General features: G+C 33.1%; 1 protein-coding gene across 2 annotated transcripts; it reads right to left on the bottom strand.

The window, feature by feature from the left end:
- Positions 1-15,676: 15,676 nt before the first annotated feature.
- On the bottom strand, positions 15,677-19,791 carry LOC123310128. Of its 2 annotated transcripts, XM_044893520.1 has the most exons (3): positions 19,278-19,791; positions 18,598-19,105; positions 15,677-15,910 (listed from the first exon to the last, which is right to left on the bottom strand). In XM_044893520.1, the coding sequence occupies exons 1-2, from the start codon at positions 19,350-19,352 to the stop codon at positions 18,644-18,646; spliced, it is 537 nt and encodes a 178-aa protein (XP_044749455.1). In that variant the 5' UTR covers positions 19,353-19,791; the 3' UTR covers positions 15,677-15,910; positions 18,598-18,643. The 2 variants fall into 2 exon arrangements, with proteins under 2 accessions (XP_044749455.1, XP_044749454.1); XM_044893519.1 differs by lacking the exon at positions 15,677-15,910 and having other exon boundaries at positions 18,488-19,105.
- Positions 19,792-20,018: the final 227 nt, after the last annotated feature.

The following is a 20,018-nucleotide window of genomic DNA, read 5'->3' as shown; positions in this document are numbered from 1 at the left end:
ATCTTTTCTCGTACTGTTGCATAGTATATTTTTCTTTTCAGAAATTGATAACAGAAATAAAGGAAAAACTGAATTCATTTGATTATTAATGTGATATAGATATTTATATGCAAATTTCGATTCACCACTTTCATATTGACAAGAAGAACTTCTTAGGATTTTGAAGTGGTACACTGCCAACAATATATTTTGAACTTCTCTCTTCAAAGTTTTGGTATACGCTGAAGTATGTTCCTAAAATTTTGCAAATTTTACTTGCCTGACTTTCAATAAACAGCCCCTGCAAAATGTCAGATAAAGCTTCAGATCTGTGCTTAACATCAGAATTATAGATGTACATACAATATTGAATCATTAGATGTATATTTCACTAGTTATCGACTTTGAAAATTATAGTTGATTTACGAAAATTTTGAATGAAACCGATATGAGTCCAAATTTTCTTCTATATCTAGTTAGCTCAGAACTATGGGATATTTTTTATTATGCTACTGTGCTTGAACTGATCGGTTTTGAGATGATTAATACGTTGATTATCTCATATTTTTCTCTTCGTTTTGAAAGGTTCCAATTCGGAATTATATTTTATATCTGATTTTGTTCAACGAAAGACGGAAATGAAGTGTCTAAATTGTTCGCTTTTTAGCTATACCTTCAGAATGTGTATGCCCTATCCAATTCTTAAACGAATCGTCGAATTTCCATTCCTTATTTCACAAAGTAGACGATAAGATCAATAAATATTTTTGCATGCTGAATTTAGTTGTGATACTTTGGCAAAGTGATAAGCTTAAAAAATGTGTGTATAACATCGAAATAAAAATCGGGAACAGAGATATTTCTTCCAGTACTGTAATTAATGAACGCTACAATATTCACAAAATAATGAATCCCAAAATTTTGGAAATATTCTGATCTCATCCATGTCTTTTCATTTTCATGTCCTCAACTTAAAAATCAAATCCAAGTTGTGTATGGTAACAACTAACAATTTATCAACATTCTTTCGATTCACCGATTGAGAAATTAATAAATAAAAAAACAACTATATCAACAACTCAGGTGAATTAATTTCTTGAATGGATAAATTAACGGTTGTTTTTAGAAATATTGAATTCAGACATTTTGGTGCAATCCAAATAAAATGAAAGTAAGAAAAATGAAATCAGTCAATGTCTTCATCAGTATTCGTTTGCCACTTCTTTTCATTCAGCTGGGTATTCATGTTTATTGAACAAGTATCTAACCACCTTGGGGGATGCATTATTTTCTCAATGGTGCTGATAACGCATTCGAATAACTTCTGGGAATCACTAATACTTTTATTGCTTCAGCAGGTACTCTGGTAATATGAAGGAACAATATTGGGTCCTTTGAAGCATATCACTAATTGGAATCATAAATCCAAACAAAGAAAATCTTTCTGTCAGTTCGAAAGGAATTCCTAAATTTCATTACTGCATACTTCAATTTATTTTGAATAGTTTCCATGAATTTTCATTTTCAGTTCTTATTATACAGAGCCATTATATTTTTTCAGGAATATTATAATCAAATATGACTTATTCGAAAGAAAAATCCGCAAAGGTCAACATATCTTTTATACTTCATAGAAAAAATTATTTGGATGTTTTGCTCCTAATTTTTTTTTGTATAATCTAAATAGTTGAGCAATCCCTAAAGTTAAGAGAATGTATATTGAAAAAAGTATCTTTTCTGGTACTGTTGAATAGTATATTTTTCTTTTCGAATTTCTCCCTTACTTACCTGCAAGAGCACTTTTTCTTGTATACATTCACATGCCTTCTCGAATTTATTCTATTATAATGTGTACTTCAATGACTAATCTTTGGAATTTCGATTATATATGACGAATTAAATCGCAATGATTCATATCTTTTTGAGGCATTTATATCTTATTTCATGGGGCATAGGGCTGAATTTTTTTTTGCGAAAATTTAAATATCCTTATTGATTTGCAAGAGAGAACAATGCTTTCGATACATATTTGAAATGACACCTAATAACTCAAAATTTTCATATAAGGATTAGTCAATAAATTATATTTTCGTTTCCAGAGAAGCTACTTAAGACTCGATGAACACCAAAAATAAAGCTTCAACTTCAATTGATCAATTTTGATATTATTTCATATATTATTTTTAGAATTCGTGAAAAAAATCATTTTTCATATAAAATTTATTTATAAAACTATGAATAATACAGAACAATATATGTACAATCAATTCAAATACATTATTTACATATTTACAATTCAAATAAAAACCTATCACGAAAAATCATTTGTCAGTTAATTTTTTTCCACTATTTTTTCTGTGCTTCTTCTTTCCTTTTCTTCTGCGATTTGGGCAATTATAAGTAGACGCAGCAAGGGGAGAAGTAGTGGATATAAAATTGTGATGCCTGAATTCAACTTGCTTCTTCCTCTCTTCACATAATTCTGCCAATTCGTTATGCGCCTTTTCTGCATCCCCTTGTACAGCCTCTTCTAAAATACTCTTCATACGTAATGCCTTCTCCAGTTTTTCTTTGAGAAGGCCTGGAGACTTTTTCTTCGTTGCTGAACTGTTCGGTGGGCTTGATAAATTTTTTAGCTCTTTCAGCAGACTCGCCTTATTTTCAATGAAGTTTCCGACAACAACTACATTCTCAATACTAAACGAATTAATTCAGATGCACAACATCCGCAGATAATTAAATCAACGAATGTTACGATCTAAATCGAACTAACAAACATCGTAACATTCGTTGATTTAATTATCTGCGGATGTTGTGCATCTGAATTAATTCGTTTATTATTTACCTGCCTTACTGTGAAGGCGTGATCCATTTCTTATTCTCAATACTATTTTAAATGAAATTCAACTCACCATTTTCAGATATATGCACAAAACACAACACGAAACTTCAAATTTGACAATGAGACAAGCACTTTACTCTTCAAAGTATCGGTATAATATGAGAAAGCTACCCCTATCTAATTTACTTTTTCTACCTGCCAGCCTTTCGGAGTGGTAGTTACCCCTTCTCTTCTATGACTGTACTGTTAGTAAAGGAATCACTTGTCAGATGCGCTAGCGTATCTTAATTTTGCAAGTTTAACTTTTCTGATAATTTGTTCCCATACTTATTGTTTCTTCTTTTTTTTTAATGAAGTGGAAAGTTACCCAATAAAAATATCTCATTGTTAAATTGGCGAAAATCCTATTGGTTTCTGTACATCACATATTTCATTAGGTACCATTGTTATATTCATAGATTAGAGTTATGTAGATTGGAAACTTCCATACTACGAGACGAAACCGTTTTTTTGCGCCCTCTCTTAACCTGGGGTGAATTAATGGGTGTTTCTTTCAATATACAATTAATAGATGACGCTGGAAAAAGTAGATTTCCTTTAACCTTCAACTTCATTCACAGGACAAGGAGAGATTTGTGTTCTGTCATTTGAAATTTTGAAGATTAATCTTTTTGAATTGAAATGTTTGAAAATATTTTATATATCCTAGTTTAGGCAGCGAGTTATTATTCCCATGATTTTGTGAGGTTTTTTCATCCCCTTCAGGTAATGCGAAGAACATTTTTAGTCAACTGTTTTATTTTTACCTATTGAATTATGCATTTTCAAAAGGACTTGTTAACATTCGATACATTGGAGTTGTAACGAACGATACTACCAATTTTACTCACTTATGAAATGACTTAATTTTAATATTTTTCAACTATTGATCAATAAGGTATCGGAAAGAGTAAATATCAAAAGGGAAAATATCAAACTATATTTCCGGATATCCGATTAGAAAAAAAAATTCATTTCCGTGCTGGAGAAGGCGTAATTCTACGTGAAAGTTACGATTGTGGCGACTGTGAAATAGCTTATCAGGAAAAACTTTCCTATACCTACTAAAATGGTTCGAATTTAAGACTGGAGTCCTGGTATAAACGAAAAAATAAATAACCTTTATAGAGTATATTTTATTGCTTGTTGATCCATGCAATTAATAAAATAATACAATAAAGAATGCCATATTATCCTTATTTTTTCCTTTGCATTAATCGGTTTTTCACTTTGAAAATTATGCGAATGAAAGAATACTACTGCGGTGATTTATTCGTATCATAAAAATACTAAACTACTGATATTTCATCTGAACTAAATACCAGTACATTGGTGTTTATATTATTTGATACTAATAAATTGTCAAGTAGTTTTCTTGCGTTCACATGGACAACTCGAATTTCCTACAATGTATGGAGAATATACAGAAAACACAGAAATTATACTCGTTCTTTTTGTTTGACAACACACAGCTTTTTTTTCAAAACCAGATCTACTCAAGCTTCACCCCAGTCCACCAGAGGTCGCGGTGAACAATGTTTCAAAATATTGTGAGAGTTTCCTATCTACACTACCTTAATCTATGGTTATATTCAATATAAGTCTCTGAAATAATATATAATAACTTTTGAATCTTTTTTATTTCCATCAATTGGAAATATTGATTAATCATTAAAACAACACCTTCCATGTGTTCCACTGTTTCAATTACTGGATTCCATATTTGTCTGTTGAGTAATTATGGATTATACTCTCTGAGCATTCATTTGGAAATATGAAATCGTTTTTGATCAACATAAAAATGTTGATATAGAACAAACTGACTAGAAAATGGATTTCACTGTCGCAGCTTTTTTTAGTGTGTGTTCCGATTAGAAACAAATAAAAAAATACAGATAAAGTATAGAAAAAATTATTTTATTGAAAACTAAGATGAATAGCAAATGTTGAGTTATATTTCTGGAGATATTCCTTCTGTTGTTTCATTATATATTTTTCCATATACTCATGCAAATAAAAAAAAATTATGGTGTATATACATTTTTTCGATAAAACTGTGATGGAGCATTCCTGTTAGAATTATTCTTTATAACAACTGATATTTCTTATACTGAATTCGAATTTATAAATTGTGAATATGAAACAGAAAACTAACAGAGATAAAAATGAGCAGATGACAGTGTTGTGGTTTCTGAGAAAAAAGTTGCTTCCCAGGTGCCATTTTAAAGGGGCTGCTGAAAAAAATATATAAGTAATTCCCAATAATTATACAGGGTGTCTGTAAACAAATGTGAAGGACTTAGGGAGATGATTCCTCGATGAAAATAAGCAAGGGTAGTTCCTATAAATTTTTTTCGAAATCGACCTCCCAGGACACAGCCTTTGGAAAGCAATGACGAGTTGACAGTTTTTAATTTTTTGTGCGGGTTTCAAAAAACACTCACTCTGACTTATAAAACTGTACATAATATGAAGCAATAAGTAGATGTTACTCACAGAATTTTTTTAGATCTCATAACTTTATTATTACGGTTGGAAAATAACAACCCCTTATGATTTTCTTTCAAGAATTGTTTTCGTGGGATAGATTTTCGAAAAATAAATTCTCTTATGGTTTCTCATTCAATAATGGAGCAAAAAAGTTTCTTGCAAAATTTCGATAGAGTCGATATTTTTCTCGGAATAAATAAAAATATACAAGCAGTTCTAATCACTGTTAGTTCAATCCATTTCATCGTATAAGTATTCCATATAATGACTACCTCACGCTAAAATACATGCATCAACTCTCTGCTTCATACACCTTCGCATACTGCTTGTAAGTTTTTACTTATTCCGAGAAATGTATCGACTGTATCGACATTCTGCAAGAGATTTTTTTTCTCCAAAATTGAATTGGAAACCATAAGAGAATTTTGTTTTTCGAAAATCTATCTCACGAAAACAATTTTTGAAGGAAAATCATAAGGAGTTGTTATTTTCAACCCCTAATAATAAAGTTATGAGATTTAAAAAAAGTGTGCGAGTAATATCTACTCAGTGCTTCATATTATGTATAGTTTTATGACTAACGGCCGGTTTCATAATCAAACCTAAAGTCGCTTTAATTCTAAAGCTTTCTTTAACCCTACTAAAAATGACACTAAAGGAAGCTTTAAGCTTAAAGTGACTTTGAATTTGATTATGAAATTGGACGTCAGTGTTTTCTAGAACCCGTAAAATAATTAAAAACTGTATCTTGGAAGGGAGGTTGATTTCGAAAAAAATTTATAGGAATCATCTCCGTGAGTCCTTCGCATTTGTTAACAGACACCTAGTATAATTCACTATGTCAAAGCTTGAATATTCATGAATACATTTGCCGCTTCAACAAAACTCAATGATTATTTAAATTTTTAAAAAAAGTGGAAAATGAAATTACTCATATTTTATGCTTGTTTTTCATTCAAAAACTAAAATATATGTACACAACACTTAAAATTAATAGCGAAATGATTCTACACTTACTTTAGATATATACAATTATTCACAAGAATTTTCATGAATCAGGGAACTATTCATTTCTTTTTCTCTTGATTCCGCGGTGCAAATGTGTATTTGCGTGAACGGCAAGGGGTGATAGAGGTTGTTTGAAATATCTGTTATTCCTTTTCATTCTGTTGATTCCACATAACTTCGCGATTTCCATGTCCGATGATTTTTTACTTTTGGTCCCTCGGGCGGTATTTTCCAAAATTTGCTTTATAATTCGGGCATTATTCAATTTTTTGTTAGAATCGCCAATTTTTCGTTTGAATCGATGATGTTTTTCGATTCAGTACTGGCATAATATCTGATGTCTTCTACACGTCTCTGGACACTCTCATTTTGTTTCATTAGGTTTTCTATCACCACCAATTTTTGAAGGTCGTCCTCTTGGCAGTACTCAAGTTTTTCAACGGTGGACAGTGCTATCTTCGTTGGTAGGATGAATGTTTCCCAGCAAGACATTTTCGAAATTTCCAAACACTGAAATAAACGAAGTAAAAATATTATTTTCCATCATTCACATATTATTTGATAGAATGTGAAAATTCTAGAAATAAACGTTTGAAATGATAACGGAAAGAGTTGTAAAGAAATTTATTTTTGTGTATCCCAAGAATAAAAAGATGAAATTAATCAATTGAATTCAACTCACCAAATTTGTTTTCACAGGACACAAAAGTTCATTTCCAACTTCAACTTCAAGAAAAATATGATCAACTTCACTCATCGAACCATACGAATAGAATTTAAATATGTACCTGAATTTTTCCCTTCAAGTACCTACCTGTCATTTGGCAGTTTACGCGCGAACCCCCACTCTCCTGCATTGATGTAGTAAACGGCGGAGTTCAAATTTATCATTTTTGCTACATTACAAATTGTTTCTAGAATTACAAAATGATAAATATTTTCCAGAATTGCAAAAAGGCATCGAAATTTTAAAGCGACGTTGGACTGATTGTATCACTCTAGAAGGAAATTATTTTGATGAATGACCAAAATAAAATAAATACTATAGTGAATAATAATATATAAGTGAAGCAATAAAACTATATGTGCGATCATTTTAAAAGAAGCATTCGGTGAAACAGATTGATGTATTTTGTTGTGATGACTCGATTCCTGTGAAATCATTAATCCTTGATAAAGGTCCGATTTGATACAGAAACGTCGGTGTTTATGTAAAAAGGAGTATCGATTAATATACAAACTATCCAAATACCTGAAGGAGTTTTCATTATTATATAATACGGATGATAATATAAACCGTAATTTATAATTAGTGCCACACAGATAAATCTTTCCCAGAATTACAGTGACAAATTGTTCCCAGTATTAAAGTCAGATATTATATACTTACTAATTAGTGTTAACTTTTTATTCATATTTATTCTTGCTTTTGAAAGATCGGTTGGGTGGATAAAACTACTATAGATGGTTGAAAATTATATGTATCCTCGACCTGTTTATATCCAACATACAATTCTCAACTGCTGCACAAAACTGCTCCACAGAGATTGTCGTTAAAAAAAACAGATAATCTTAAATAATATAACATTACGATGCATGACATTTAAACTAGAGTTAGTAGATTCAGAAAAATTATAATTCAGCTTAGCAATCTAACGAAGGAGCAAGCTGTTAAATTTGCATATGTTATTATGCCTATACTGAAATTCAGTCAATTTTACTATGGGGAGTTTTTTGTTCATTATTCGAAAAACGATAAACTATCCCAAATCAAAATGGCATAAAATAAATCTCAGTTTTCTGGTTTCTGAAAAAAAAATTGAAAATTGCTTTTCTTAATCATCTTTAGCTGTGTCAGTGTCCTGGAAATGGAATGTTCAAAATAAATTAATGAAAAACTCACACTTTTTGACATGGAATCATCCCTTAAATTTTCTAACAGCTGCTCATTTATACTCTGTGTTTTATTATATCAGTTCAGCCTTCAACGCTGTCACAAGGGAGCAGAGTAGTTTTATGTGCTTTAATAAAAGCAATGTAATGCTTTAAAAACTGAGTTTGCTCATCGGCTGAATTTCAAATGTCAAGGCTCGCTGGGGTCGAAAAATAGTTCATTCGAAGTTTAGTTTGGAATTTTTAACACTTTTGTAAAAAACTTACCATTGTCTATGAATGCGAATTCGGATTTGAATAATCCCGAATGTTCATATTTTCACATAAATTTCACTTTATTCGAAAAACTTATTATACGTATTAGATGTATCAACCTACATTTAAACCATACAAATATTACTGAGAGATTTTTGTATAGGAGAAGTAAATCAGTCAACGTCTTCAGTATTCGTTTTTGAATTCGTTTCATCCATCTGGGTATTCATGTTTATTGAACAACAAGTATCTAACCACCTTGAGGGATGCTTTATTCTCTTAATGGTGCTGATAACGCATTTGAATAACTTCTGGTATTCACTAATACTTTTATCACTTCAGCAGGTACTCTGACAATATGAAGGAACAAAATTGGGTCCTTCAGTACTTATTATACAGAGCCATTATATATTTTCAGGAATAGGATAATCAAATATGACTTATTCAGAAAAGAATCCGCAAAAATCAACATATCTTTGATAATTCTCAGAAAAAATTATTCAGATGTTTTGCTTCCAATTTTTTTTTGTAAAATCGAAATAAATGAGCAGTCCCTAAAGTTGAGAGGATGTATATTGAAAAAAAGCATTCAGTATCTTTTCTCGTACTGTTGCATAGTATATTTTTCTTTTCAGAAATTGATAACAGAAATAAAGGAAAAACTGAATTCATTTGATTATTAAGGTGATATAGATATTTATATACAAATTTCGATTCACCACTTTCATATTGACAAGAAGAACTTCTTAGGATTTTGAAGTGGTACACTGCCAACAATATATTTTGAACTTCTCTCTTCAAAGTTTTGGTATACGCTGAAGTATGTTCCTAAAATTTTGCAACTTTTACTTGCCTGACTTTCAATAAACAGCCCCTGCCAAATGTCAGATAAAGCTTCAGATCTGTGCTTAACATCAGAATTATAGATGTACATACAATATTGAATCATTAGATGTATATTTAACTAGTTATCGACTTTGAAAATTATAGTTGATTTACGAAAATTTTGAATGAAACCGATATGCGTCCAAATTTTCTTCTATACCTATTTAGCTCAGAACTATGGGATATTTTTTATTATGCTACTGTGCTTGAACTGATCGGTTTTGAGATGATTAATACGTTGATTATCTCATATTTTTCTCTTCGTTTTGAAAGGTTCCAATTCGGAATTATATTTTATATCTGATTTTGTTCAACGAAAGTCGGAAATAAAGTGTCTAAATTGTTCGCTTTTTAGCTATACCTTCAGAATGTGTATGCCCTATCCAATTCATAAACGAATCGTCGAATTTCAATTCCTTATTTCACAAAGTACACGATAAGATCAATAAATATTTTTGCATGCTGAATTTAGTTGTGATACTTTGGCAAAGTGATAAGCTTAAAAAAATGTGTGTATAACATCGAAATAAAAATCGGGAACAGAGATATTTCTTTCAGTACTGTAATTAATGAACGCTACAATATTCACAAAATAATGAATCCCAAAATTTTGGAAATATTCTGATCTCATCCATGTCTTTTCATTTTCATGTCCTCAACTTAAAAATCAAATCCATGTTGTGTATGGTAACAACTAACAATTTATCAACATTCTTTCGATTCACCGATTGAGAAATTAATAAATAAAAAAAACAACTATATCAACAACTCAGGTGAATTAATTTCTTGAATGGATAAATTAACGGTTGTTTTTAGAAATATTGAATTCAGACATTTTGGTTCAATCCAAATAAAATGAAAGTAAGAAAAATGAAATCAGTCAATGTCTTCATCAGTATTCGTTTGCCACTTCTTTTCATTCAGCTGGGTATTCATGTTTATTGAACAAGTATCTAACCACCTTGGGGGATGCATTATTTTCTCAATGGTGCTGATAACGCATTCGAGTAACTTCTGGGAATCACTAATACTTTTATTACTTCAGCAGGTACTCTGGTAATATGAAGGAACAATATTGGGTCCTTTGAAGCATATCACTAATTGGAATCATAAATCCAAACAAAGAAAAACTTTCTGTCAGTCCGAAAGGAATTCCTAAATTTCATTACTGCATACTTCAATTTATTTTGAATAGTTTCCATGAATTTTCATTTTCAGTTCTTATTATACAGAGCCATTATATTTTTTCAGGAATATTATAATCAAATATGACTTATTCAAAAAAAAAATCCGCAAAGGTCAACATATCTTTTATACTTCATAGAAAAAATTATTTGGATGTTTTGCTCCTAATTTTTTTTTTTGTATAATCTTAATAATTAAAGTTAAGAGAATGTATATTCAAAAAAGTATCTTTTCTCGTACTGTTGAATAGTATATTTTTCTTTTCGAATTTCTCCCTTACTTACCTGCAAGAGCATTTTTTCTTGTATACATTCACATGCCTTCTCGAATTTATTCTATTATAATGTGTACCTCAATGACTAATCTTTGAAATTTCGATTATATATGACGAATTAAATCGCAATGATTCACATCTTTTTGAGGCATTTATATCTTATTTCATGAGGCATAGGGCTGAATTTTTTTTTGCGAAAATTTAAATATCTTAATTGATTTGCAAGAGAGAACAATGCTTTCGATACATATTTGAAATGACACCTAATAACTCAAAATTTTCAAATAAGGATTAGTCAATAAATTATATTTTCGTTTCCAGAGAAGCTACTTAGACTCGATGAATACCAAAAATAAAGCTTCAACTTCAATTGATCAATTTTGATATTATTTCATATATTAGTTTTAGAATTCGTGAAAAAAAATCATTTTTCATATAAAATTTATTTATAAAACTATGAATAATACAGAACAATATATGTACAATCAATTCAAATACATTATTTACATATTTACAATTCAAATAAAAACCTATCACGAAAAATCATTTGTCAGTTAAGTTTTTTTCCACTATTTTTTCTGTGCTTCTTTTTTCCTTTTCTTCTGCGATTTGGGCAATTATAAGTAGACGCAGCAAGGGGAGAAGTAGTGGATATAAAATTGTGATGCCTGAATTCAACTTGCTTCTTCCTCTCTTCACATAATTCTGCCAATTCGTTATGCGCCTTTTCTGCATCCCCTTGTACAGCCTCTTCTAAAATACTCTTCATACTGTAACGTTTTCTTCGCTTGATTAAAACGTCCAACTTATTAAAATTATTTATTTACACTTAATACACATATAACTCACAAACTAACTATTACACTACTATTTATTTCCACTCGCATTTATTTTCACTAGTCCCTTGCACTGTAACTGTACTTGTACTTTTACTTGCGTACCTGCTCCTCCGCTGGGCTTATATAGGCGCCGGAAACATTCAGGTAGATTCCCGGTTATTCTGGAATCTTTCGCGACCGCTCTGGTTCTCGAAAGGTCCGACCGCAAGGGCCGGACTGGTTACACTGTCCCCTCCTTAAGCCTGTTCTGTCCCAGAACAGATTTAGTGAATTTCTCCGAGGACCGTGGCGAAACTTGCAGTCATCACCATTCCTACAGTAGCCATTCTGATGGAAGTAGCACTCCACAGTTTTTCCAGACTCCCTGGCCTGCTTTGGGTTGAAACTGCACACCAGGATCCGTATACCAGTCCCCTGAAATACCACCTCCAGCATGCTTCGCACAACTCGCCAATTCAGCTGGTCCAATCCACAACCGAGCTTGGGAACAGCTAATTTCCTAACTCCGAAGCGTTGAAGGTCTTCTTTCAAGCTATGCAGTGCCGTCCATAGATTCTGATAGGTTGGCTTCTGGTAGGAATGTTGCTTGGTGACTAGGTAATAAATGAACCGACCTTCAGCCTTCAATTTCAAAACTTTTCCGATTTTTGGCTGCTGTCGCGATAGTTGTTCCTGACGTCCAAATTTATTTCTGAATACTCTTGCTATTCCTTTGCTCATACGAAGGTCCTCCGCTACGCAATGAGCGAGAGAGTATTCCTCAGACACGGTAAAGAGATCTTGATGTACTTCCTGTGTAACGCCGAACCGTGCAACGCGTGTCTCACCATAACAATCCATAAACCTCTGGTAATCGCTGCTACCTTGTATCGGGGCTTCCACAAGACGTACTTCTTCTTTGTTCTGCGCGTACGGGGCTAATCGGTTGAAATGGACAACCTTCGGTTTTCCTCTGGGGAGCTTCCTTATCCGGTAAACTACATCATTTATCCTCTTGATTATTTCATACGGTCCCTCCCACTGTCTCTGCAGCTTTGGTGAAAAACCTTTCCTCCTTTGTGGATTATGTAGCCATACCAGATCTCCAGTGGTGAATCCACCTTCAATAGCCTTGATGTCGTAGCGCATTTTCATTCGGTCACTTGCTTGCTGCATTTGATTGCGTACCTTGTCATGAATGTAATCCAGCTTGTTCCTTAATTTACTAACGTAGTCCTCCCCAGCTACGTCTTCTCCAGGCTTACATCCAAACTCTAAGTCGCAAGGCAGCCTTATTTCTCGGCCGAACATTATACTGGCTGGAGTTTCCTTGGTAGATTCTTGAACCGAAGATCTATATGCCATGGTGAATAGATGTAAATATTCATCCCAATCCCGCTGGTGATCAGAAACTACTTTGGCCAGATGTTTTCCCATGGTCCGATTCATTCGTTCGACCATGCCGTCTGATTGTGGATGAAGAGGTGTAGTCCTTGTTTTATGAATCCCCAATTTGCTGCATACTTCTTGGAATAACTTCGACTCAAAATTTCGGCCTTGATCACAATGCAGCTCCAGAGGTATTCCAAATCTGCAGAAGAATTCTCTGACCAATTTATCAGCTACCGTACTTGCCTCTTGATTAGGAATACCGTAGGCTTCCACCCATTTCGTGAAATAGTCCATCGCTACCAAAATGTACTTGTTTCCATGGTCTGTTTCGGGAAAGGGGCCAGCGATGTCGATAGCTACTCGTTCCATGGGAGATCCGACGTTATATTGCTTCATTGGTGCTTTTCCTCTACCATAAGGTCCGTTAGCAGCAGCGCAAACCTTGCATCTTCTACACCAATCTTTAACGTCCCTCTTACAATTTGGCCAATAAAATCGCTGCCTGACTTTTTCCAACGTCTTGGTTATTCCGAAATGTCCACCTGAAGTTCCATTATGTAGTCTGGTCAGAATGTCTGTCACACGGCTCTTTGGCACAACCAACTGAAGTCTCTGCTCAGTTCCATCTTCATTTTCCCAGCAACGTTTCAGAAGACCTCCATCAATCTTCAATGTTTCCCATTGTGCCCAATACGACTTTACATTCTGGCTCAGTCTGGATACCTCTTCCCAAGTAGGTCGTCTATCGCTTTTCTTCCAACTCAGGATTACTTTCAAGTCGTTATCTTCCTCTTGTGCTCTTTGAATTTCTTCAGGTAGCCAGTCGTCTTCGATTACGGTGGTTCGCCTTAAATCGATCTTTTCTTCCAGGCGCGAACAATTGCTGGAATTCTGGGGACACTCAATGGTTTTGGTCGAACCATTGTCCACCACAGCGACTCCTTTTATTTTCCCAGCTGTAGCCCTTTCAAATTCTGGAAGATTTTGCTTGAAATGCCTCCTTTTGTTGCAGTTCCAGCACACAGCATCCTTTTTCCTAGCAAGCAATATTCTGCGGACTTTTTCTCTGACAATCTCCTCAACAGATCGATCTGTTTCTTGCTCTTGTCTTACACGAAGGTGTCCCCTATGCGACGCTTGCTTCGCTGCTTCGATTTCCAAAGCCTGGGCTAAGGCATCATCTATGGTTCTAGGGCGTGCTAGTCTTAGGGCTTGTTGTATTTCACTATCCTTTATCCCATCCACGAATGTCTGGATTGATAGCTGTTCCAGGAAGCTATCTGGAGCAGATGGATAAGCCAGCCTGACTAATCTCGCCACATCAGCTTCAAACTCCTGGAGATTTTCCCCTGTTTTCTGCACTCGGTTCTTTATTTGTGCATGGTATACTTGTTGCAGATGAGCATCGCCATATCTCATCTGAAGTTTCGATGTAAGAACTTCGTAACAGGCTTGTTGACTCTCCGGAATTGTTTGCAGAATGTTGAGTGCCTCTCCTCGTAGAGCTATTATCAATGCCGTGGCTTTTTCGTTATCGTTCCAATTGTTCGCCAGCGCAGCAGCTTCAAACTGTTTTTGATATGTCGACCAGGGTATTTTTCCATCAAAAGTTGGAGGCTTGATCTTCATTCTACTACCTTCGCCGTCATTTTCCGCTTTCGCTGTGCTGTAGGGTGTTGAAGCCAGAATATCTGTTCTGTTTGACAGTCTTTTCAAGGAATCTATCAATTTGGAATGATGTTCAATTATTCCTGCCATTTCCTCCAATTTTCCATTAACGTCGTCATAAACTTTGTCAAACTTTTCGTCAACTCTTTCATAAACTTTGTCAAACTTTTCATGAACACTTTCATAAACTTCGTAAAATTTCTCGTTCACTATATCAAACTTCTCGTCTACTTTTTCAAATTTTTCATTTATGGTTTCCAGTTTCTTATCCAATTTATCTGTAAGTTGACTCACCACATCGTTACAATTTTCCCTAATCTGGTCCATTTTCTCGTTCAATTTCTCATCAATTTTCTCATTCAATCTTCTAGAATTTTCTTCCAATTGTTCATTCAATTTTCGAGAATTTTCTTCATTTTGGACCATTTGTTCATTCAACTTACAAGAATTCTCGTCCATTTTCTCATTTAATTTTCGAGAATTTTCTTCCATTCTTTCGTTCATCTTACTCAAAAGGTCCATTACAGCTTGAGTCTCCATTGCGTTCTATAATCTTGTGGTCACTGGCATGAACTCCAAATATCCAAAATTATTTATTTAATTCGAGCGATGTTGAACCGCACACTTGACACCAATGTAACGTTTTCTTCGCTTGATTAAAACGTCCAACTTATTAAAATTATTTATTTACACTTAATACACATATAACTCACAAACTAACTATTACACTACTATTTATTTCCACTCGCATTTATTTTCACTAGTCCCTTGCACTGTAACTGTACTTGTACTTTTACTTGCGTACCTGCTCCTCCGCTGGGCTTATATAGGCGCCGGAAACATTCAGGTAGATTCCCGGTTATTCTGGAATCTTTCGCGACCGCTCTGGTTCTCGAAAGGTCCGACCGCAAGGGCCGGACTGGTTACAATACGTAATGCCTTCTCCAGTTTTTCTTTGAGAAGGCCTGGAGACTTTTTCTTCGTTGCTGAACTGTTCGGTGGGCTTGATAAATTTTTTAGCTCTTTCAGCAGACTCGCCTTATTTTCAATGAAGTTTCCGACAACAACCACATTTCTCAAATTTCCTGCTTTTAAGGTTTCTAAAGTGGAAATTGCCACCTTTGTTAAATTAATGGAAATTTTCGGTTTGCTGATCCCATTCTTCTTCGAGATTTTGGTCGTCTGAAACAAAAATATAAATTATAACATAACTATGAACAAAAAATTGATTTTAAAAGATCCATTCAAAACGACCCATTACAAATTCCAACATCCAAATAATACTATCTGCAGTTCCATATTATTCTCGGAATATTTCAATAAAATTCAAATGTTCTGGAGATAAACAAACGAAACAAGAAAATTAGAATTATGGACAATTTTCGAAATATTTCTGGAACATATTTGTCTCTATCAGATCAAAAAGATCAGTCGAATTTCTACATCTATTCCTAGGGATAAACAATCGCAGTAATAAATTAATTTCAAGAACAATTTCTGGAATATTTTGTCTGCAATAAGTGGTTAGGTACTTTCAGAGCCAAATGTTTAGTCAATCTCTAAAACTATTTCTCAATACTATTTTAAATGAAATTCAACTCACCATTTTCAGATATATGCACAAAACACAACACGAAACTTCAAATTTGACAATGAGACAAGCACTTTACTCTTCAAAGTATCGGTATAAAATGAGAAAGCTACCCCTATCTAATTTACTTTTTCTACCTGCCAGCCTTTCGGAGTGGTAGTTACCCCTTCTCTTCTATGACTGTACTGTTAGTAAAGGAATTACTTGTCAGATGCGCTAGCGTATCTTAATTTTGCAAGTTTAACTTTTCTGATAATTTGTTCCCATACTTATTGTTTCTTCTTTTTTTTTAATGAAGTGGAAAGTTACCCAATAAAAATATCTCATTGTTAAATTGGCGAAAATCCTACTGGTTTCTGTACATCACATATTTCATTAGGTACCATTGTTATATTCAATATAAGTCTCTGAAATAATATATAATAACTTTTGAATCTTTTTTATTTCCATCAATTGGAAATATTGATTAATCATTAAAACAACACCTTCCACGTGTTCCACTGTTTCAATTACTGGATTCCATATTTGTCTGTTGAGTAATTATGGTGATACTCTCTGAGCATTCATTTGGAAATATGAATTCGTTTTTGATCAACATAAAAATGTTGATATAGAACAAACTGACTAGAAAATGGATTTCACTGTCGCAGCTTTCTTTAGTGTGTGTTCCGATTAGAAACAAATAAAAAAATACAGATAAAGTATAGAAAAAATTATTTTATTGAAAACAAAGATGAATAGCAAATGTTGAGTTATATTTCTGGAGATATTCCTTCTGTTGTTTCATTATATATTTTTCCATATACTCGTGCAAATAAAAAAAATTATGGTGTATATACATTTTTTCGATAAAACTGTGATGAAGCATTCCTGTTAGAATTATTCTTCATAACAACTGATATTTCTTATACTGAATTCGAATTTATAAATTGTGAATATGAAACAGAAAACTAACAGAGATAAAATTGAGCAGATGACAGTGTTGTGGTTTCTGAGAAAAAAGTTGCTTCCCAGGTGCCATTTTAAAGGGGCTGCTGAAAAAAATATATAAGTAATTCCCAATAATTATACAGGGTGTCTGTAAACAAATGTGAAGGACTTAGGGAGATGATTCCTCGATGAAAATAAGCAAGGGTAGTTCCTATAAATTTTTTTCGAAATCGACCTCCCAAAACACAGCCTTTGGAAGGCAATGACGAGTTGACAGTTTTTAATTTTTTGTGCGGGTTTCAAAAAACACTCACTCTGACTTATAAAACTGTACATAATATGAAGCAATAAGTAGATGTTACTCACAGAATTTTTTTAGATCTCATAACTTTATTATTACGGTTGGAAAATAACAACCCCTTATGATTTTCTTTCAAGAATTGTTTTCGTGGGATAGATTTTCGAAAAATAAATTCTCTTATGGTTTCCCATTCAATAATGGAGCAAAAAAGTTTCTTGCAAAATTTCGATAGAGTCGATATTTTTCTCGGAATAAATAAAAATATACAAGCAGTTCTGATCACTGTTAGTTCAATCCATTTCATCGTATAAGTATTCCATATAATGACTACCTCCCGCTAAAATACATGCATCAACTCTCTGCTTCATACACCTTCGCATACTGCTTGTAAGTTTTTACTTATTCCGAGAAATGTATCGACTGTATCGACATTCTGCAGGAGACTTATTTTCTCCAAAATTGAATGGGAAACCATAAGAGAAAACAATTTTTGAAGGAAAATCATAAGGAGTTGTTATTTTCAACCCCTAATAATAAAGTTATGAGATTTAAAAAAAGTGTGTGAGTAATATCTACTCAGTGCTTCATATTATGTATAGTTTTATGACTAACGGCCGGTTTCATAATCAAACCTAAAGTCGCTTTAATTCTAAAGCTTTCTTTAACCCTACTAAAAATGACACTAAAGGAAGCTTTAAGCTTAAAGTGACTTTGAATTTGATTATGAAACTGGACGTCAGTGTTTTCTAGAACCCGTAAAAAAATTAAAAACTGTATCTTGGAAGGGAGGTTGATTTCGAAAAAAATTTATAGGAATCATCTCCGTAAGTCCTCCGCATTTGTTAACAGACACCTAGTATAATTCACTATGTCAAAGCTTGAATATTCATGAATATATTTGCCGCTTCAACAAAACTCAATGATTATTTAAATTTTTAAAAGAAGTGGAAAATGAAATTACTCATATTTTATGCTTGTTTTTCATTCAAAAACCAAAATATATGTACACAACACTTAAAATTAATAGCGAAATGATTCTACACTTACTTTAGATATATACAATTATTTACAAGAATTTTCATGAATCAGGGAACTATTCATTTCTTTTTCTCTTGATTCCGCGGTGCAAATGTGTATTTGCGTGAACGGCAAGGGGTGATAGAGGTTGTTTGAATTTGCAATATCTGTTATTCCTTTTCATTCTGTTGATTCCACATAACTTCGCGATTTCCATGTCCGATGATTTTTTACTTTTGGTCCCCCGGGCGGTATTTTCCAAAATTTGCTTTATAATTCGGGCATTATTCAATTTTTTTGTTAGAATCGCCAATTTTTCGTTTGAATCGATGATGTTTTTCGATTCAGTACTGGCATAATATCTGATGTCTTCTACACGTCTCTGGACACTCTCATTTTGTTTCATTAGGTTTTCTATCACCACCAATTTTTGAAGGTCGTCCTCTTGGCAGTACTCAAGTTTTTCAACGGTGGACAGTGCTATCTTCGTTGGTAGGATGAATGTTTCCCAGCAAGACATTTTCGAAATTTCCAAAGACTGAAATAAACGAAGTAAAAATATTATTTTCCATCATTCACATATTATTTGATAGAATGTGAAAATTCTAGAAATAAACGTTTGAAATGATAACGGAAAGAGTTGTGAAGAAATTTATTTTTGTGTATCCCAAGAATAAAAAGATGAAATAAATCAATTGAATTCAACTCACCAAATTTGTTTTCACAGGACACAAAAGTTCATTTCCAACTTCAACTTCAAGAAAAATATGATCAACTTCACTCATCGAACCATACGAATAGAATTTAAATATGTACCTGAATTTTTCCCTTCAAGTACCTACCTGTCATTTGGCAGTTTACGCGCGAACCCCCACTCTCCTGCAATGATGTAGTAAACGGCGGAGTTCAAATTTATCATTTTTGCTACATTACAAATTGTTTCTAGAATTACAAAATGATAAATATTTTCCAGAATTGCAAAAAGGCATCGAAATTTTAAAGCGACGTTGGACTGATTGTATCACTCTAGAAGGAAATTATTTTGATGAATGACCAAAATAAAATAAATACTATAGTAAATAATAATATATAAGTGAAGCAATAAAACTATATGTGCGATCATTTTAAAAGAAGCATTCGGTGAAACAGATTGATGTATTTTGTTGTGATGACTCGATTCCTGTGAAATCATTAATCCTTGATAAAGGTCCGATTTGATACCGAAACGTCGGTGTTTATGTGAAGAGGAGTATCGATTAATATACAAACTATCCAAATACCTGAAGGAGTTTTCATTATTATATAATACGGATGATAATATAAACCGTAATTTATAATTAGTGCCACACAGATAAATCTTTCCCAGAATTACAGTGACAAATTGTTCCCAGTATTAAAGTCAGATATTATATACTTACTAATTAGTGTTAACTTTTTATTCATATTTATTC

The sequence above is a fragment of the Coccinella septempunctata genome, chromosome 3, assembly GCF_907165205.1.
Source record: "Coccinella septempunctata chromosome 3, icCocSept1.1, whole genome shotgun sequence".
In the NCBI taxonomy this organism is placed as follows: domain Eukaryota; kingdom Metazoa; phylum Arthropoda; class Insecta; order Coleoptera; family Coccinellidae; genus Coccinella; species Coccinella septempunctata.
Note: the sequence above shows the minus strand (reverse complement) of the source record. Positions and strands in the feature narration are given on the sequence as shown.